General features: G+C 39.1%; 2 protein-coding genes across 4 annotated transcripts in view; both read left to right on the top strand.

Moving 5' to 3' along the window:
• LOC130358153 (zinc finger protein 436-like) overlaps positions 1-23,230 on the top strand; it is a 334,942-nt gene that overhangs the window by 196,637 nt on the left and 115,075 nt on the right. For 2 of the 3 annotated variants that reach the window (XM_056560991.1, XM_056560993.1), the window contains 3 exons: positions 14,991-15,085; positions 15,192-15,362; positions 15,440-15,566. In XM_056560991.1, coding sequence (XP_056416966.1) covers positions 14,991-15,085; positions 15,192-15,362; positions 15,440-15,566 — 393 coding nt within the window. Of the gene's footprint in view, positions 1-14,990; positions 15,086-15,191; positions 15,363-15,439; positions 15,567-16,104; positions 16,197-16,325; positions 16,435-23,230 lie in introns of all 3 variants that reach the window. The other variant, XM_056560992.1, reaches the window with a different exon arrangement.
• On the top strand, positions 20,088-21,687 carry LOC130358160 (gastrula zinc finger protein XlCGF17.1-like). The gene has a single exon (XM_056561012.1). It carries the CDS (start codon positions 20,088-20,090, stop codon positions 21,189-21,191), a length of 1,104 nt encoding a protein of 367 aa, XP_056416987.1. The 3' UTR covers positions 21,192-21,687.

The raw sequence follows: 23,230 nt of genomic DNA, 5'->3' as shown, positions 1-23,230 counted from the left end.
TATATTATATATTATATAGTGTATAGATCTATAGTGTGTATTATATATATATTATAGTGTATAGATCTATAGTGTGTGATTATATATATATATAGTGTATAGATCTATAGTGTGTATTATATATATATATAGTGTATAGATCTATAGTGTGTATTATATATATATATAGTGTATAGATCTATAGTGTGTATTATATATATATATAGTGTATAGATCTATAGTGTGTATTATATATATATATAGTGTATAGATCTATAGTGTGTATTATATATATATATAGTGTATAGATCTATAGTGTGTATTATATATATATATAGTGTATAGATCTATAGTGTGTATTATATATATATATAGTGTATAGATCTATAGTGTGTATTATATATATATATAGTGTATAGATCTATAGTGTGTATTATATATATATATAGTGTATAGATCTATAGTGTGTATTATATATATATATAGTGTATAGATCTATAGTGTGTATTATATATATATATAGTGTATAGATCTATAGTGTGTATTATATATATATATATATAGTGTATAGATCTATAGTGTGTATTATATATATATATATAGTGTATAGATCTATAGTGTGTATTATATATATATATAGTGTATAGATCTATAGTGTGTATTATATATATATATAGTGTATAGATCTATAGTGTGTATTATATATATATATATAGTGTATAGATCTATAGTGTGTATTATATATATATATATAGTGTATAGATCTATAGTGTGTATTATATATATATATATAGTGTATAGATCTATAGTGTGTATTATATATATATATAGTGTATAGATCTATAGTGTGTATTATATATATATATATAGTGTATAGATCTATAGTGTGTATTATATATATATAGTGTATAGATCTATAGTGTGTATTATATATATATATATAGTGTATAGATCTATAGTGTGTATTATATATATATATATAGTGTATAGATCTATAGTGTGTATTATATATATATATAGTGTATAGATCTATAGTGTGTATTATATATATATAATGTATAGATCTATAGTGTGTATTACATATATATATATATAGTGTATAGATCTATAGTGTGTATTATATATATATATTTATATATATATAGTGTATAGATCTATAGTGTGTATTATATATATATAGTGTATAGATCTATAGTGTGTATTATATATATATATATAGTGTATAGATCTATAGTGTGTATTATATATATATATATATATAGTGTATAGATCTATAGTGTGTAATATATATATATATAGTGTATAGATCTATACTGTGTATTATATATATATATAGTGTATAGATCTATAGTGTGTATTATATATATATATATATAGTGTATAGATCTATAGTGTGTATTATATATATATATATATATACATATAGTGTATAGATCTATAGTGTGTATTATATATATATAGTGTATAGATCTATAGTGTGTATTATATATATATATATATATATATATATAGTGTATAGATCTATAGTGTGTATTATATATATATATAGTGTATAGATCTATAGTGTGTATTATATATATATATAGTGTATAGATCTATAGTGTGTATTATATATATATATAGTGTATAGATCTATAGTGTGTATTATATATATATATATATAGTGTATAGATCTATAGTGTGTATTATATATATATATATAGTGTATAGATCTATAGTGTGTATTATATATATATATATATAGTGTATAGATCTACAGTGTGTATTATATATATATATATAGTGTATAGATCTATAGTGTGTATTATATATATATATATATAGTGTATAGATCTATAGTGTGTATTATATATATATATATGTAGTGTATAGATCTATAGTGTGTATTATATATATATATAGTGTATAGATCTATAGTGTGTATTATATATATATATAGTGTATAGATCTATAGTGTGTATTATATATATATATATAGTGTATAGATCTATAGTGTGTATTATATATATATATATAGTGTATAGATCTATAGTGTGTATAATATATATATATTATATATATATATATAGTGTATAGATCTATAGTGTGTATTATATATATATAGTGTATAGATCTATAGTGTGTATTATATATATATATATATAGTGTATAGATCTATAGTGTGTATTATATATATATATATAGTGTATAGATCTATAGTGTGTATTATTATATATATATAGTGTATAGATCTATAGTGTGTATTATATATATATAGTGTATAGATCTATAGTGTGTATTATATATATATATAGTGTATAGATCTATAGTGTGTATTATATATATATATAGTGTATAGATCTATAGTGTGTATTATATATATATATATAGTGTATATATCTATAGTGTGTATTATATATATATATATATAGTGTATAGATCTATAGTGTGTATTATATATATATATAGTGTATAGATCTATAGTGTGTATTATATATATATATATAGTGTATAGATCTATAGTGTGTATTATATATATATATATATAGTGTATAGATCTATAGTGTGTATTATATATATATATATATGTATAGATCTATAGTGTGTATTATATATATATATAGTGTATAGATCTATAGTGTGTATTATATATATATATATAGTGTATAGATCTATAGTGTGTATTATATATATATATATATAGTGTATAGATCTATAGTGTGTATTATATATATATATATTAGTGTATAGATCTATAGTGTGTATTATATATATATATAGTGTATAGATCTATAGTGTGTATTATATATATATATATATATATATATGTATAGATCTATAGTGTGTATTATATATATATATATAATGTATAGATCTATAGTGTGTATTATATATATATAATGTATAGATCTATAGTGTGTATTATATTATATATAGTGTATAGATCTATAGTGTGTATTATATATATATAGTGTATAGATCTATAGTGTGTATTATATATATATATATATATATAGTGTATAGATCTATAGTGTGTATTATATATATATAGTGTATAGATCTATAGTGTGTATTATATATATATAGTGTATAGATCTATAGTGTGTATTATATATATATATAGTGTATAGATCTATAGTGTGTATTATATATATATATAGTGTATAGATCTATAGTGTGTATTATATATATATATATGTAGTGTATAGATCTATAGTGTGTATTATATATATATATAGTGTATAGATCTATAGTGTGTATATATATATATATAGTGTATAGATCTATAGTGTGTATTATATATATATATAGTGTATAGATCTATAGTGTGTATTATATATATATATAGTGTATAGATCTATAGTGTGTATTATATATATATATATAGTGTATAGATCTATAGTGTGTATAATATATATATATAGTGTATAGATCTATAGTGTGTATTATATATATATATATATAGTGTATAGATCTACAGTGTGTATTATATATATATATAGTGTATAGATCTATAGTGTGTATTATATATATATATATATAGTGTATAGATCTATAGTGTGTATTATATATATATATATGTAGTGTATAGATCTATAGTGTGTATTATATATATATATAGTGTATAGATCTATAGTGTGTATTATATATATATATAGTGTATAGATCTATAGTGTGTATTATATATATATATAGTGTATAGATCTATAGTGTGTATTATATATATATATATAGTGTATAGATCTATAGTGTGTATTATATATATATATAGTGTATAGATCTATAGTGTGTATTATATATATATAGTGTATAGATCTATAGTGTGTATTATATATATATATATATATAGTGTATAGATCTATAGTGTGTATTATATATATATATAGTGTATAGATCTATAGTGTGTATAATATATATATATATATATATATATATAGTGTATAGATCTATAGTGTGTATTATATATATATAGTGTATAGATCTATAGTGTGTATTATATATATATATATATATATAGTGTATAGATCTATAGTGTGTATTATATATATATATATATATATAGTGTATAGATCTATAGTGTGTATTATTATATATATATAGTGTATAGATCTATAGTGTGTATTATATATATAGTGTATAGATCTATAGTGTGTATTATATATATATATAGTGTATAGATCTATAGTGTGTATTATATATATATATAGTGTATAGATCTATAGTGTGTATTATATATATATATATAGTGTATATATCTATAGTGTGTATTATATATATATATATATATAGTGTATAGATCTATAGTGTGTATTATATATATATATAGTGTATAGATCTATAGTGTGTATTATATATATAGTGTATAGATCTATAGTGTGTATTATATATATATATAGTGTATAGATCTATAGTGTGTATTATATATATATATATATAGTGTATAGATCTATAGTGTGTATTATATATATATATATATATGTATAGATCTATAGTGTGTATTATATATATATATAGTGTATAGATCTATAGTGTGTATTATATATATATATAGTGTATAGATCTATAGTGTGTATTATATATATATATATATAGTGTATAGATCTATAGTGTGTATTATATATATATATAGTGTATAGATCTATAGTGTGTATTATATATATATATATAGTGTATAGATCTATAGTGTGTATTATATATATATATATATATGTATAGATCTATAGTGTGTATTATATATATATAATGTATAGATCTATAGTGTGTATTATATATATATAGTGTATAGATCTATAGTGTGTATTATATATATATAGTGTATAGATCTATAGTGTGTAATATATATATATAGTGTATAGATCTATAGTGTGTATTATATATATATATAGTGTATAGATCTATAGTGTGTATTATATATATATATAGTGTATAGATCTATAGTGTGTATTATATATATATATATAGTGTATAGATCTATAGTGTGTATTATATATATATATATATATATAGTGTATAGATCTATAGTGTGTATTATATATATATAGTGTATAGATCTATAGTGTGTATTATATATATATAGTGTATAGATCTATAGTGTGTATTATAGTGTGTATTATATATATATATATATATATATAGTGTATAGATCTATAGTGTGTATTATATATATATATATAGTGTATAGATCTATAGTGTGTATTATATATATATATAGTGTATAGATCTATAGTGTGTATTATATATATATAGTGTATAGATCTATAGTGTGTATTATATATATAGTGTGTATTATATATATATATATATAGTGTATAGATCTATAGTGTGTATTATATATATATATATAGTGTATAGATCTATAGTGTGTATTATATATATAGTGTATAGATCTATAGTGTGTATTATATATATATATATATATATATAGTGTATAGATCTATAGTGTGTATTATATATATATAGTGTATAGATCTATAGTGTGTATTATATATATATAGTGTATAGATCTATAGTGTGTATTATATATATATATATATAGTGTATAGATCTATAGTGTGTATTATATATATATAGTGTATAGATCTATAGTGTGTATTATATATATATATATATATATATATAGTGTATAGATCTATAGTGTGTATTATATATATATATATAGTGTATAGATCTATAGTGTGTATTATATATATATATATATATATATATAGTGTATAGATCTATAGTGTGTATTATATATATATATATAGTGTATAGATCTATAGTGTGTATTATATATATATATGGTGTATAGATCTATAGTGTGTATTATATATATATATATATATAGTGTATAGATCTATAGTGTGTATTATATATATATATAGTGTATAGATCTATAGTGTGTATTATATATATATAGTGTATAGATCTATAGTGTGTATTATATATATATAGTATATAGATCTATAGTGTGTATTATATATATATATATAGTGTATAGATCTATAGTGTGTATTATATATATATAGTGTATAGATCTATAGTGTGTATTATATATATATAGTATATAGATCTATAGTGTGTATTATATATATAGTGTATAGATCTATAGTGTGTATTATATATATAGTGTATAGATCTATAGTGTGTATTATATATATATATATATAGTGTATAGATCTATAGTGTGTATTATATATATATATAGTGTATAGATCTATAGTGTGTATTATATATATATATATATATAGTGTATAGATCTATAGTGTGTATTATATATATATAGTGTATAGATCTATAGTGTGTATTATATATATATAGTGTATAGATCTATAGTGTGTATTATATATATATAGTGTATAGATCTATAGTGTGTATTATATATATATAGTGTATAGATCTATAGTGTGTATTATATATATATATATATATATAGTGTATAGATCTATAGTGTGTATTATATATATATATATAGTGTATAGATCTATAGTGTGTATTATATATATATAGTGTATAGATCTATAGTGTGTATTATATATATATATATAGTGTATAGATCTATAGTGTGTATTATATATATATATATATATATATATAGTGTATAGATCTATAGTGTGTATTATATATATATATATAGTGTATAGATCTATAGTGTGTATTATATATATATATATATATATATAGTGTATAGATCTATAGTGTGTATTATATATATATAGTGTATAGATCTATAGTGTGTATTATATATAAATATAGTGTATAGATCTATAGTGTGTATTATATATATATAGTGTATAGATCCATAGTGTGTATTATATATATATATATATATATATAGTGTATAGATCTATAGTGTGTATTATATATATATAGTGTATAGATCTATAGTGTGTATTATATATATATAGTGTATAGATCTATAGTGTGTATTATATATATATATATATAGTGTATAGATCTATAGTGTGTATTATATATATATATATATATAGTGTATAGATCTATAGTGTGTTTTATATATATATAGTGTATAGATCTATAGTGTGTATTATATATATATATAGATCTATAGTGTGTATTATATATATATATATAGTGTATAGATCTATAGTGTGTATTATATATATATATATATATAGTGTATAGATCTATAGTGTGTATAATATATATATAGTGTATAGATCTATAGTGTGTATTATATATAAATATAGTGTATAGATCTATAGTGTGTATTATATATATATAGTGTATAGATCCATAGTGTGTATTATATATATATATATATATATATATAGTGTATAGATCTATAGTGTGTATTATATATATATAGTGTATAGATCTATAGTGTGTATTATATATATATAGTGTATAGATCTATAGTGTGTATTATATATATATATATATAGTGTATAGATCTATAGTGTGTATTATATATATATATATATAGTGTATAGATCTATAGTGTGTTTTATATATATAGTGTATAGATCTATAGTGTGTATTATATATATATATATAGATCTATAGTGTGTATTATATATATATATATAGTGTATAGATCTATAGTGTGTATTATATATATATATATATAGTGTATAGATCTATAGTGTGTATAATATATATATAGTGTATAGATCTATAGTGTGTATTATATATATAGTGTATAGATCTATAGTGTGTATTATATATATATATTTATATAGTGTATAGATCTATAGTGTGTATTATATATATATAGTGTATAGATCTATAGTGTGTATTATATATATATAGTGTATAGATCTATAGTGTGTATTATATATATATAGTGTATAGATCTATAGTGTGTATTATATATATAGTGTATAGATCTATAGTGTGTATTATATATATAGTGTATAGATCTATAGTGTGTATTATATATATAGTGTATAGATCTATAGTGTGTATTATATATATATAGTGTATAGATCTATAGTGTGTATTATATATATATATATAGTGTATAGATCTATAGTGTGTATTATATATATAGTGTATAGATCTATAGTGTGTATTATATATATATAGTGTATAGATCTATAGTGTGTATTATATATATATATAGTGTATAGATCTATAGTGTGTATTATATATATATAGTGTATAGATCTATAGTGTGTATTATATATATATAGTGTATAGATCTATAGTGTGTATTATATATATATATATATAGTGTATAGATCTATAGTGTGTATTATATATATATAGTGTATAGATCTATAGTGTGTATTATATATATTTAGTGTATAGATCTATAGTGTGTATTATATATATATAGTGCATAGATCTATAGTGTGTATTATATATATATATAGTGTATAGATCTATAGTGTGTATATATATATATATAGTGTATAGATCTATAGTGTGTATTATATATATATATAGTGTATAGATCTATAGTGTGTATTATATATATAGTGTATAGATCTGTAGTGTGTAATATATATATATATATATACATATAGTGTATAGGTCTATAGTGTGTATTATATATATATAGTGTATAGATCTATAGTGTGTATTATATATATATAGTGTATAGATCTATAGTGTGTATTATATATATATATATATATATATAGTGTATAGATCTATAGTGTGTATTATATATATATATAGTGTATAGATCTATAGTGTGTATTATATATATATAGTGTATAGATCTATAGTGTGTATTATATATATAGTGTATAGATCTATAGTGTGTATTATATATATATAGTGTATAGATCTATAGTGTGTATTATATAGTGTATAGATCTATTGTGTCTTTATATACACTCTCCAGGGGGAGGTCTCCAGTAGTGGTCGGGGGTCTCCCTTTCTTCTCCTGACTGCCCCCTAAGGATGGAGAAGGACCTGGATGTGATGGAGGAGAGAATATTACACGTGGCCCTAGAGATCATGTCCCTGCTGAGCGGAGAGGTGAGGGATTCTGGAGATCATGTCCCGTCTCTTCTATCTCTAAACCATGGACATGGCTGGAGAGGTGAAGGGATAAAGTGACATCAATGTCTCCTCCATACACAGGATTACATGGTAGTGAAGACAGAAGAGGGGGAAGGATGGAGCAGGGAGCAGGTTCCTATATCGCTGCCTCCACCTCACTCACTGATACATAAGGGAAACAGTCATCAGGAGATCCTGGAACTCATCAACAAGATGGCCGACCTGCTTACTGGAGAGGTGAGCACTGCTGGGGGTGTCAGGAGGGGGGGCAGGCTGCTGACTGGAGAGGTGAGCACTGCTGGGGGTGTCAGGAGGGAGGGGCAGGCTGATGACTGGAGAGGTGAGCACTGCTGGGGGTGTCAGGAGGGAGGGGCAGGCTGATGACTGGAGAGGTGAGCACTGCTGGAGGTGTCAGGAGGGAGGGGCAGGCTGATGACTGGAGAGGTGAGCACTGCTGGGGGTGTCAGGAGGGAGGGGCAGGCTGATGACTGGAGAGGTGAGCACTGCTGGAGGTGTCAGGAGGGAGGGGCAGGCTGATGACTGGAGAGGTGAGCACTGCTGGAGGTGTCAGGAGGGAGGGGCAGGCTGATGACTGGAGAGGTGAGCACTGCTGGAGGTGTCAGGAGGGAGGGGCAGGCTGATGACTGGAGAGGTGAGCAGTGAGCACTGCTGGAGGTGTCAGGAGGGAGGGGCAGGCTGATGACTGGAGAGGTGAGCACTGCTGGGGGTGTCAGGAGGGAGGGGCAGGCTGATGACTGGAGAGGTGACACTGCTGGAGGTGTCAGGAGGGAGGGGCAGGCTGATGACTGGAGAGGTGAGCACTGCTGGAGGTGTCAGGAGGGAGGGGCAGGCTGATGACTGGAGAGGTGAGCACTGCTGGATGTGTCAGGAGGGAGGGGCAGGCTGATGACTGGAGAGGTGAGCACTGCTGGAGGTGTCAGGAGGGAGGGGCAGGCTGATGACCGGAGAGGAGAGCACTGCTGGGGGTGTCAGGAGGGAGGGGCAGGCTGATGACTGGAGAGGTGAGCACTGCTGGGGGTGTCAGGAGGGAGGGGCAGGCTGATGACTGGAGAGGTGAGCACTGCTGTGGGTGTCAGGAGGGAGGGGCAGGCTGATGACTGGAGAGGTGAGCACTGCTGGGGGTGTCAGGAGGGAGGGGCAGGCTGATGACTGGAGAGGTGAGCACTGCTGGGGGTGTCAGGAGGGAGGGGCAGGCTGATGACTGGAGAGGTGAGCACTTCTGGGGGTGTCAGGAGGGAGGGGCAGGCTGATGACTGGAGAGGTGAGCACTGCTGGGGGTGTCAGGAGGGAGGGGCAGGCTGATGACTGGAGAGGTGAGCACTGCTGGGGGTGTCAGGAGGGAGGGGCAGGCTGATGACTGGAGAGGTGAGCACTGCTGGGGGTGTCAGGAGGGAGGGGCAGGCTGATGACTGGAGAGGTGAGCACTGCTGGAGGTGTCAGGAGGGAGGGGCAGGCTGATGACTGGAGAGGTGAGCACTGCTGGGGGTGTCAGGAGGGAGGGGTAGGCTGATGACTGGAGAGGTGAGCACTGCTGGGGGTGTCATGAGGGAGGGTAAGGCTGATGACTGGAGCGGTGAGCACTGCTGGAGGTGTCAGGAGGGAGGGGCAGGCTGATGACTGGAGAGGTGAGCACTGCTGGGGGTGTCAGAAGGGAGGGAAAGGCTGATGACTGGAGAGGTGAGCACTGCTGGGGGTGTCAGGAGGGAGGGGCAGGCTGATGACTGGAGAGGTGAGCACTGCTGGGGGTGTCAGGAGGGAGGGGCAGGCTGATGACTGGAGAGGTGAGCACTGCTGGGGGTGTCAGGAGGGAGGGGCAGACTGATGACTGGAGAGGTGAGCACTGCTGGGGGTGTCAGGAGGGAGGGGCAGGCTGATGACTGGAGAGGTGAGCACTGCTGGGGGTGTCAGGAGGGAGGGGTAGGCTGATGACTGGAGAGGTGAGCACTGCTGGGGGTGTCAGGAGGGAGGGGCAGGCTGATGACTGGAGAGGTGAGCACTGCTGGGGGTGTCAGGAGGGAGGGGCAGGCTGATGACTGGAGAGGTGAGCACTGCTGGGGGTGTCAGGAGGGAGGGGCAGGCTGATGACTGGAGAGGTGAGCACTGCTGGAGGTGTCAGGAGGGAGGGGCAGGCTGATGACTGGAGAGGTGAGCACTGCTGGAGGTGTCAGGAGGGAGGGGCAGGCTGATGACTGGAGAGGTGAGCACTGCTGGGGGTGTCAGGAGGGAAGGGCAGACTGATGACTGGAGAGGTGAGCACTGCTGGGGGTGTCAGGAGGGAGGGGCAGGCTGATGACTGGAGAGGTGAGCACTGCTGGAGGTGTCAAGAGGGAGGGGCAGGCTGATGACTGGAGAGGTGAGCACTGCTGGGGGTGTCAGGAGGGAGGGGTAGGCTGATGACTGGAGAGGTGAGCACTGCTGGGGGTGTCATGAGGGAGGGTAAGGCTGATGACTGGAGCGGTGAGCACTGCTGGAGGTGTCAGGAGGGAGGGGCAGGCTGATGACTGGAGAGGTGAGCACTGCTGGGGGTGTCAGAAGGGAGGGGAAGGCTGATGACTGGAGAGGTGAGCACTGCTGGGGGTGTCAGGAGGGAGGGGCAGGCTGATGACTGGAGAGGTGACACTGCTGGAGGTGTCAGGAGGGAGGGGCAGGCTGATGACTGGAGAGGTGAGCACTGCTGGAGGTGTCAGGAGGGAGGGGCAGGCTGATGACTGGAGAGGTGAGCACTGCTGGATGTGTCAGGAGGGAGGGGCAGGCTGATGACTGGAGAGGTGAGCACTGCTGGAGGTGTCAGGAGGGAGGGGCAGGCTGATGACTGGAGAGGTGAGCACTGCTGGGGGTGTCAGGAGGGAGGGGCAGGCTGATGACTGGAGAGGTGAGCACTGCTGGGGGTGTCAGGAGGGAGGGGCAGGCTGATGACTGGAGAGGTGAGCACTGCTGGAGGTGTCAGGAGGGAGGGGCAGGCTGATGACTGGAGAGGTGAGCACTGCTGGAGGTGTCAGGAGGGAGGGGCAGGCTGATGACTGGAGAGGTGAGCACTGCTGGGGGTGTCAGGAGGGAAGGGCAGACTGATGACTGGAGAGGTGAGCACTGCTGGGGGTGTCAGGAGGGAGGGGCAGGCTGATGACTGGAGAGGTGAGCACTGCTGGAGGTGTCAGGAGGGAGGGGCAGGCTGATGACTGGAGAGGTGAGCACTGCTGGGGGTGTCAGGAGGGAGGGGTAGGCTGATGACTGGAGAGGTGAGCACTGCTGGGGGTGTCATGAGGGAGGGTAAGGCTGATGACTGGAGCGGTGAGCACTGCTGGAGGTGTCAGGAGGGAGGGGCAGGCTGATGACTGGAGAGGTGAGCACTGCTGGGGGTGTCAGAAGGGAGGGGAAGGCTGATGACTGGAGAGGTGAGCACTGCTGGGGGTGTCATGAGGGAGGGTAAGGCTGATGACTGGAGCGGTGAGCACTGCTGGAGGTGTCAGGAGGGAGGGGCAGGCTGATGACTGGAGAGGTGAGCACTGCTGGGGGTGTCAGAAGGGAGGGGAAGGCTGATGACTGGAGAGGTGAGCACTGCTGGGGGTGTCAGGAGGGAGGGGCAGGCTGATGACTGGAGAGGTGAGCACTGCTGGGGGTGTCAGGAGGGAGGGGCAGGCTGATGACTGGAGAGGTGAGCACTGCTGGGGGTGTCAGGAGGGAGGGGCAGGCTGATGACTGGAGAGGTGAGCACTGCTGGGGGTGTCAGGAGGGAGGGGCAGGCTGATGACTGGAGAGGTGAGCACTGCTGGAGGTGTCAGGAGGGAGGGGCAGGCTGATGACTGGAGAGGTGAGCACTGCTGGGGGTGTCAGGAGGGAGGGGTAGGCTGATGACTGGAGAGGTGAGCACTGCTGGGGGTGTCATGAGGGAGGGTAAGGCTGATGACTGGAGCGGTGAGCACTGCTGGAGGTGTCAGGAGGGAGGGGCAGGCTGATGACTGGAGAGGTGAGCACTGCTGGGGGTGTCAGAAGGGAGGGGAAGGCTGATGACTGGAGAGGTGAGCACTGCTGGGGGTGTCAGGAGGGAGGGGCAGGCTGATGACTGGAGAGGTGAGCACTGCTGGGGGTGTCAGGAGGGAGGGGCAGGCTGATGACTGGAGAGGTGAGCACTGCTGGGGGTGTCAGGAGGGAGGGGCAGACTGATGACTGGAGAGGTGAGCACTGCTGGGGGTGTCAGGAGGGAGGGGCAGGCTGATGACTGGAGAGGTGAGCACTGCTGGGGGTGTCAGGAGGGAGGGGTAGGCTGATGACTGGAGAGGTGAGCACTGCTGGGGGTGTCAGGAGGGAGGGGCAGGCTGATGACTGGAGAGGTGAGCACTGCTGGGGGTGTCAGGAGGGAGGGGCAGGCTGATGACTGGAGAGGTGAGCACTGCTGGGGGTGTCAGGAGGGAGGGGCAGGCTGATGACTGGAGAGGTGAGCACTGCTGGAGGTGTCAGGAGGGAGGGGCAGGCTGATGACTGGAGAGGTGAGCACTGCTGGAGGTGTCAGGAGGGAGGGGCAGGCTGATGACTGGAGAGGTGAGCACTGCTGGGGGTGTCAGGAGGGAAGGGCAGACTGATGACTGGAGAGGTGAGCACTGCTGGGGGTGTCAGGAGGGAGGGGCAGGCTGATGACTGGAGAGGTGAGCACTGCTGGAGGTGTCAGGAGGGAGGGGCAGGCTGATGACTGGAGAGGTGAGCACTGCTGGGGGTGTCAGGAGGGAGGGGTAGGCTGATGACTGGAGAGGTGAGCACTGCTGGGGGTGTCATGAGGGAGGGTAAGGCTGATGACTGGAGCGGTGAGCACTGCTGGAGGTGTCAGGAGGGAGGGGCAGGCTGATGACTGGAGAGGTGAGCACTGCTGGGGGTGTCAGAAGGGAGGGGAAGGCTGATGACTGGAGAGGTGAGCACTGCTGGGGGTGTCAGGAGGGAGGGGCAGGCTGATGACTGGAGAGGTGAGCACTGCTGGGGGTGTCAGGAGGGAGGGGCAGGCTGATGACTGTAGAGGTGAGCACTGCTGGGGGTGTCAGGAGGGAGGGGCAGGCTGATGACTGGAGAGGTGAGCACTGCTGGAGGTGTCAGGAGGGAGGGGCAGGCTGATGACTGGAGAGGTGAGCACTGCTGGAGGTGTCAGGAGGGAGGGGCAGGCTGATGACTGGAGAGGTGAGCACTGCTGGGGGTGTCAGGAGGGAGGGGCAGGCTGATGACTGGAGAGGTGAGCACTGCTGGGGGTGTCAGGAGGGAGGGGTAGGCTGATGACTGGAGAGGTGAGCACTGCTGGGGGTGTCAGGAGGGAGGGGCAGGCTGATGACTGGAGAGGTGAGCACTGCTGGGGGTGTCAGGAGGGAGGGGCAGGCTGATGACTGGAGAGGTGAGCACTGCTGGGGGTGTCAGGAGGGAGGGGTAGGCTGATGACTGGAGAGGTGAGCACTGCTGGGGGTGTCAGGAGGGAGGGGTAGGCTGATGACTGGAAAGGTGAGCACTGCTGGGGGTGTCATGAGGGAGGGTAAGGCTGATGACTGGAGCGGTGAGCACTGCTGGAGGTGTCAGGAGGGAGGGGCAGGCTGATGACTGAAGAGGTGAGCACTGCTGGAGGTGTCAGGAGGGAGGGGCAGGCTGATGACTGGAGAGGTGAGCACTGCTGGAGGTGTCAGGAGGGAGGGGTAGGCTGCTGACTGGAGAGGTGAGCACTGCTGGGGGTGTCAGGAGGGAGGGGCAGGCTGATGACTGGAGAGGTGACACTGCTGGGAATGCTGGGACATTATACAATAAGGGAGGGCTCTGCTGATGACTGTATCATTGTGTGTGTCAGGTTCCTATAAGGTGTCAGGACGTCACTGTCTATTTCTCCATGGAGGAGTGGGAGTATATAGAAGGACACAAGGATCTGTACCAGGACATAGTCATGATGGGGGATCACCGGCCCCCAACATCACCACTGGGTAAGAGGAGACCTTCCTGATTGTAGAGGAGACCAGGGGTGAGGGTCCCCTAGACCCCCCATCATGTGATCATCACATATATACAATGTATTCAGTCACTCTGTATATTTCCTATAGATATAGACCCAACAAGGATGGAGAAGGCCAGAAAGCACATGGCTGCCAGGATATTACACCTCACCCTAGAGATAATCCACCTGATAACCGGAGAGGTGAGAGGTCACATGACGTCTTATCCCTAGAAATAATCCCGGAAATGACTGGAAAGGGGGCGGATTCTTAGAATGTCTGTAGTGATCAGTGTCTCACCATACACAGGATTACACAGTAGTGAAGAAGTGGTCTGGTGAGTGTGTGACCCCCCGTGTGTCAGGAGGATCGGGCACCACCCAGAGCCCCACCCCCGAGGATCCTCCACATCATTCACTGATACATGAGCAGAAGATCCTAGAACTGACCACCAGGATGACTGAGCTGCTGACTGGAGAGGTGACACTGCTGAGAATGCTGGGACATTATACAATAAGGGAGGGCTCTGCTGATGACTGTATCATTGTGTGTGTCAGGTTCCTATAAGGTGTCAGGACGTCACTGTCTATTTCTCCATGGAGGAGTGGGAGTATATAGAAGGACACAAGGATCTGTACCAGGACATAGTCATGATGGGGGATCACCGGCCCCCAACATCACAAGGTAAGAAGAGACTTATATATAGATATCACTCTCACTACCTAGTAACATAGAAATCTATCCAGCAGGTGATGTATCATTCCCTGTGTGTTCCCCCCTACAGATGGATATACAGGAGGTGATGTATTCATTCCCTGTATGTTCACTAGAGATGGATATACAGGAGGTGATGTATTCATTTCATGTGTGTTCCCTAGAGATGAATATACAGGAGGTGATGTATTCATTCCCTGTGTGTTCCCCCCTACAGATGGATATACAGGAGGTGATGAATTAATTCCCTGTGTGTTCCCCCCTACAGATGGATATACAGGAGGTGATGAATCCATTCCCTGTGTGTTCCATACAGATGGTTATACAGGAGGTGATGTATTCATTCCCTGTGTGTTTCCCTACAGATGGATATACAGGAGGTGATTTCTTCATTCCCTGTGTGTTCCCTACAGATGGATATACAGCAGTGATGTATTCATTCTCTGTGTGTTCCCTGCAGATGGATATACAGGAGCTGATATATTCATTCTCTGTGTGTTCCCTACAGATGAAGTAATGGATAGAAATCCACCTGAGAGGTGTCCCCGTCCTCTGTGTTCCCAGGACTGTCCAGAGGGAAATGTCCCAGAGAAGCATCAGGTAGATGAGGCTGACCCTATATCTCTATAGGGGGGTCCTGCAGCCATAGATGTGGGGGTAGATTTTTGGGGTCTCTGTTGCTCCTCCTGTCTGCTGTATTGTAGTGAATTGTTCTATATGTCACATCAGGGGGGAGATCTGATCATTATTAAAGTGGAGGAAGAAGAAGAGAGGATGAGCGGCCATCACCCGTGTATGAGGGAAGTGAAGGAGGAAATTCCAGGAGGTGTTACCCCAGGTATGTAATAATTCCAGGAGGTGTTACCCCAGGTATGTAATAATTCCAGGAGGTGTTACCCCAGGTATGTTTTAATGGATTACAGAAGGAGGTCAGAGGTTTCCTCAGGTGAGGCTCCACTACAGTAACACTTCAGGCCCCATTGATATCCCAACTATCCCAAGAAGGTGCAGGCCTCTGTATAAGCTCCTCATACCAAAGACTTAAAGGGTACCTGTCACCAAATAAGCTGTTCTAAACTACCTCAGGCTATGTTCCCTAACTACTCCTAACACTCCTCCCACCCTTAAAAAATTCAGAGCTTTAAGAAGCTGTGTATCTTACTGTTCTCACATAGTGCAATTTCCCAGCAGGAGAAAGTGGGCGTTTCCCAGCAGGCATGACATCACTGAAGCCTGCTGGGGACCACTTCTGCCCTCACATGGTTTTAGTGCTGTGATGACCTCAGGCTCTGTGCATGTTTCAGTCCGTGTTGCTATCAGTGAGGCTCTCCTTCAGTTTCAGTCTGTGCAGCTTTCTGTGAGAATCTGTGGAGCTTTCACTTTCTGTGCAGCTGTCAATGAAGCTCAGTACAGAGAAGCACTTCCTGAGTTTGGTCTCACTGTATTAATTGCAGCAGGGAACAGAACAGAGCCACCTAGTGGCCATTTTTTATATTACATTTTAAACATATTTAGTTGATAATTTTAAAAGCAAGTGAATGAAAAAGTTTCTGCTAATTACACAAGAAACACTACATTAAAAGTTGTATTTGGTGACAGGTACTTTTTAAAATATCCCTAACCTAGGTCCTTAAAAGGGGTACTCCCGTGAAAAACTTTTTTTTTTAAATCAACTGGTGCCAGAAAGTTAAACAGATTTGTAAATTACTTCTATTAAAAAATCTTAATCCTTCCAGTACTTTTAAGGGTCTATATACTACAGAGGAAATGCTTTTCTTTTTGGATTTCTCTTCTGTTATGACCACAGTGCTCTCTGCTGACATTTCTGTCCATTTTTGGAACTTTCCAGAGCAGGAGAAAATCTCCCATAGCAAACATATGCTGCTCCGGACAGTTCCAAAAACGGACAGAGAGCACTGTGGTCATGACAGAAGAGAAGTCCAAAAAGAAAAGAATTTCCTCTGTAGGATACAGCCCCTAAAAAGTACTGGAAGGATTAAGATTTTTTAATAGAAGTGATTTACAAATCTGTTTAACTTTCTGGCACCAGTTGATTTAAAAAAAAAAAAAGTTTTCCACGGGAGTACCCCTTTAAATACCTAAGTGGGGAGGCATGTTGGGCAGTTTTTAGACACCCCCACCAGATCTGGATGTAGACTGCGACTAAGTAAGTTTTCTCCTTTAAGGCTTAAAAAGAAACAGAACTTAAACATGGCAGGTAAACAAATGGTTAAAGGGGTACTCTACTGCTCAGCGTTTGGAACAAAATTGTTCCAATGCTTAGAGCCGGCGTCGGGAGCTTGTGACGTCATAGCCCCGCCTCCTCATGACGTCAACCCCGCCCCCTCAATGCAAGTCTATGGGAGGGGGCGTGACAGCTGTCACGCCCCCTCCCAAAGACTTGCATTGAGGGGGCGGGATGTGACATCATGAGGGGCGGGGCTATGACGTCACGAGCTCCCGGGTGCCGGCTCTAAGCGTTCTGAACATTTTGTTCCAAACGCTGAGCAGCGGAGTACCCCTTTAATGGTAACTTCTAAATTGTATAGCACATTACTAATAACAGAGATGAGTGAACCTTCTGTTTCGGGAGAATCATCTGTCAATTAGATTGGGACATGACTCATCAAATTTTACGCCATTTACCGTACGGGATTAATAATGTTACATTTTAATACTTTGGGCAATTACTCACGCGGCGATACCTGATATGTTTATTTTTATTATGTTTACATTTTAAATTTTTAATATGGAAGGGGTTAATGGGTGTTTTTTTTTTTTTTTAAACTTTATTAACCTTTTTCTTTTTTTTTAACACTTCAGTCCCTTAGTGAGTGGAATTCCGCGCAGAGAACATTTACCATCAGTGTGAATGGGTCTTCCGCGAGACCCGTTCACACTGAGGACAATTCCGCCGCTGTAATTGTTCCGTACAGAGAATGAACATGTTCATTCTTTGTGCGGAATTCCGCAAGCACTGCATAACCGTCAATGGTGATGGCGCAGTGCCGCACGGCCCTACCGCCAAAGTATTTACGGCAGTGGCTGCCGGATGGAATCTCCGCAGAGATTCCGCAGTGTGAACGTACCCTTAGGCTAGGTTCACACTACGGAATCTCTGGGCAGAATTTGTGCTGGAGATTTAGCCTGCGGCATTAAGACCGCACGGACTGCATTGCCGTCCCCATAGACAGCAATGCATTTCTGGGTGGATCTTTTGGGAGATCTGCTCAGAAATGCATTGACATCTATGAGGATGGCAATGCAGTCTGCATGGTCCTAGTGCCACCGGCTTGATCTCCAGCAGAAATTCTGCCCAGAAATTCCAGTGTGAACCCAGCCTTAGGGGACTTTTAGGAGAAATCATTAGATTCTTCATATAGATCAATGCAGTTCTATTGGACTCCATTGATCTGTGTGCTCTGCGTTCGATTTGATAAAGCCTGGTCCAGCCACGATCTATCAATTACGGAGCCATGGACGGCAGTGTTACACTGTGTAAATATACAACAAAATGTATGTATTTACAAAAGTGAGAGGAGGTGATGTAGGAGGGGCCAGTGCTGAGGAGATGATGTAGGTGGGGCCAGTGCTGAGGAGCTGATGTAGGTGGGGCCAGTGCTGAGGAGATGATGTAGGTGGGGCCAGTGCTGAGGAGATGATGTAGGTGGGGCCAGTGCTGAGGAGATGATGTAGGTGGGGGACAGTGCTGAGGAGATGATGTAGGTGGGGGACAGTGCTGAGGAGCTGATGTAGGTGGGGCCAGTGCTGAGGAGCTGATGTAGGTGGGGCCAGTGCTGAGGAGATGATGTAGGTGGGGACAGTGCTGAGGAGATGATGTAGGTGGGGACAGTGCTGAGGAGCTGATGTAGGCGTGACCAGTGCTGAGGAAATAATGTAAGTTAATGTAGGCAAGTGCAACCCATGTTTGTGTGTTTCCAGTGTGTTATAAAGTGTTATAAATGTATCTACTTTGAATTTCATGAAAATAATTACGTAATCTATTTTTAATCCAAACAGAAAATCCCAATAAGGATGATGATACAAGTTTAATATTACTCAGTTGTAAAGTAGAAGATGAAGACCTCATGCAGCACTCCCCAGGAGAGAACTTCCTTCCCCTTACTGTACATCCAGGACCTCACAGTTCAGATCTTTCATATAATGCCCCTAATCATGGGGAACCTTCTCCTGACCAATTAGTGATTGTCCCTATAAATACAGATCAGAAATTGGGGGGAAGGTTTAATAATGGTGAATGTGAGGAAGAGTTTATGGAAAGCTCAGATCTTTTAACACACAGAAGAAGCCACACAGGGGGAGAAGACCTATTCATGTTCACTTTGTGGAATATGCTTTACAGATACAGAGGAGCTTCTATCACATGAGAGACTGCACATAAGAGAGAAGCGCTATTTATGCTCAAAATGTGGGGAACATTTTGTCCACAAAACAGATCTTGTTAAACATGAGAAAATTCACTCTGCAGAGATGTCATATCCATGTCTTGAATGTGGAAAATGTTTTATATCAAAACAACGTCTTGCTGCACATGAGAGAATGCACACAGGAGTGAAGTCCTATCCATGTTCAGAATGTGGGATATGTTTTACATCAAAGCAACGTCTTGTTGCACATGAAAGAAGTCACTCAGAAGACAAGTCATATTCATGTCCAGAATGTGGGAAATGTTTTCAAGTGAAATATCATCTTTTCATACATGAGAAAAGTCACATAGAAAAGATGCCATATTCATGTTCTGTATGTGGGAAATATTTTAAAGGTAAGGGAAATCTTAATAGACATCAGAGAATTCACACAGGAGAGAAGCCATATTCATGTTCAGAATGTGGTAAATGTTTTACCAGTAAAGCAAACCTTGTTCAACATGAGATAAGTCACACAGGGGCAAAACCCTATTCATGTGCAGAATGTGGGAAATGTTATACTGATCCCTCAAGCCTTATTAAACATAAGAGAAGTCACACTGGAGAGAAACCATATCCATGTGCAGAATGTGGGAAATGTTTCACACGTAAATCACTGCTTGTTATACATCACAGAACTCACACAGGAGAAAAGCCGTATTCGTGTTCAGAATGTGGGAAAGGTTTTGCAGCTAAAACAAATCTTGTTATGCACGTGGAAAGTCACACAGGTGAGAAGCCATATTCATGTACAGAATGTGGGAAATGTTTTACATCAAAACTATATCTTGTTAGACATGAGAGAACTCACACAGGAGAGCAGCCATATGCATGTTCAGAATGTGGAAAATGTTTAACAAGTAAATCAAGTCTGGTTAAACATCAAAGAATTCATACAGGAGAGAAGCCGTATTCATGTTCAGAATGTGGGAAATGTTTTACAGCAAAGGAACATCTTGTTAGACATGAAAGAACTCACACAGGAGAGAAGCCATATGCATGTTCTCAATGTGGGAAATGCTTTACATCAAAAGAACATCTTGTTGTACACGAAAGAAATCACACAGGAGAAAAGCCATATTCTTGTTCAGAATGTGGGAAATGTTTTTCAAAAAAATCACATCTTCTTTCACATCTCAAAGTACACACTGGAGACAAGCATATTTGATGTTTTTTGAGTCCTGATATTACCGAGGAGGCAGTAGCATGAGAGTGCAAGATAAACAGAAGAAATGAGCGCTTACAATTGTGGAAAGAAAAAGGGTAGAAGTTTGGAGGAAGATTTGAGAAGGCGACTCTGAACCAAATTAAAAGGGTTATCCAGAAAAACAGAACTGATTTAAAGAAAAAAAACAACACCACCCCTGTCCGCAGGTTGTGTATGGTATTGCAGCTCCATTTAGTGAAGTGAATGGAGCTAAGTTGTTATACCACACACAACCTGAGGACAGGGGTAGTGCTGTTTTTTGGAGAGAAAAAAAAATAGCTCTTTTTCTATTCCTGGATAACCTCTTTAATAGTGGAGGCGGCAGCAAGGAGAGGAGAAAGTAGATTCAAACCTAAAAATAAATAATTGCTAAAGAAGAGCACAAGTGCCGAATGTGTGAGGACATTCCAAGAAGCATTTTGTGGGACAAGTTACACTAGTTTAAAGGACCGTTTTGGGGTACAAACTGAAGTATTTATATAAAATTAAATATTCATTATTTTCTTTGCATTTAGTTTTTTAAGAATGTTTAATGTTTTATCTGGGTATATAAAGTGTTTGATACCCGCAAAAAAAAAAAAAAGTCATACTCACCTACCTCTTTCCACTGCAGCTCCCAGAGTGACATTGTCCAGTCCTCCTCCTTTCTCTTCTTTATACTTTTGACTAAGGAAGGACCCTGCTGCTACCAATGACTAAAAGAAGGAAGAAGATTGATGGGCGGAAGTCTGGGTGACGTCACATGAGTAGCTGCAGAGCATGTCTGGTCTTCTTAACCTTACGGGAATCATTAAAGGGGTATTCCGGGTTTATACATCTTATCCAAAGGATAGGGGATAAGATGTATGATCGCAGAGGTCCCGCCGCTGGGGACCCCCGCGATCTCGGTGCAGCTCCCGGCATTCTGTGCCGGGCGCTGCCTCTGAGACAGGGACTTGACTTCACAGTCACACCCCCTTGTAACCTCACACCACGCCCCCTCCATTCATGTCTATGGGAGGGGGCGTGATGGCCGGGGGCTGCACCGAGATCGTGGGGGTCCCCAGCAGCGGGACCCCTGCGATCATACACCTGATGTTAGGGGATAAGATGTATAAACCCGGAATACCCCTTTAATTACCACCGTTTATTATCCCCCTTAGTCCTAATCAGCAGCACAGATGGGGTATTTCAAACCCCCCATCCCAAAGAAAAAAAATTAAATAAAAAATAAATAAACATAATAATTATAACGTAGCAAGAACTGAAGAAAATATATCCGCACTCACCGCGGGGTTCTCGACTCGATGCTCCTCTAACCGGGAACGGCCGGGGAACTGAGAGGCAAACTACCGGTGTTTTCGCACAAACTAGTGCTTCATCCGGCCTGGAGGCCGGATGAAGCACTAGTTTGTGCGAAAACACCGGTAGTTTGCCTCTTAGAGGAGCATCGAGTCGAGAACCCCGCGGTGAGTGCGGATATATTTTGCTACATTGTACATTTATTCCTTGCTATACATTGTATCCTAGCGCCTCCACCGACTCAAATACTGGATAGGAGGACTGTTCGGACACCTACCGTTACTCCACACCTGATTACTACTACATTGCCAGATTGAGCAGTGCCGTCATGCTATCTACTATCCACATAATAATTATAACAATAATTATACTGATTATACATTAGGGAGGGATTTTTGTGTGCTGCTGTTGGGACTAAGGGAAAAAAAATAATCGTTAGAATTGAACGATTCCCTTACGTCCTACCTGCAGCACAGATGGGGAAATGGTGCGCAGAAACCCTATGAGGGAGGGTTCTCATTAGAGATGAGCGAACTTACAGTAAATTCGATTCGTCACAAACTTCTCGGCTCGGCAGTTGATTACTTTTCCTGCATAAATTAGTTCAGGTGCTCCGGTGGGCTGGAAAAGAGTCTCCTAGGACTGTATCCACCTTTTCCAGCCCACGGGAGCACCTGAAAGCTGAACTAATTTATGCAGGATAAGTCATCAACGGCCGA

This window comes from Hyla sarda, chromosome 2 (assembly GCF_029499605.1).
Source record: "Hyla sarda isolate aHylSar1 chromosome 2, aHylSar1.hap1, whole genome shotgun sequence".
NCBI classification, from domain to species: Eukaryota; Metazoa; Chordata; class Amphibia; order Anura; family Hylidae; genus Hyla; species Hyla sarda.
Note: the sequence above shows the minus strand (reverse complement) of the source record. Positions and strands in the feature narration are given on the sequence as shown.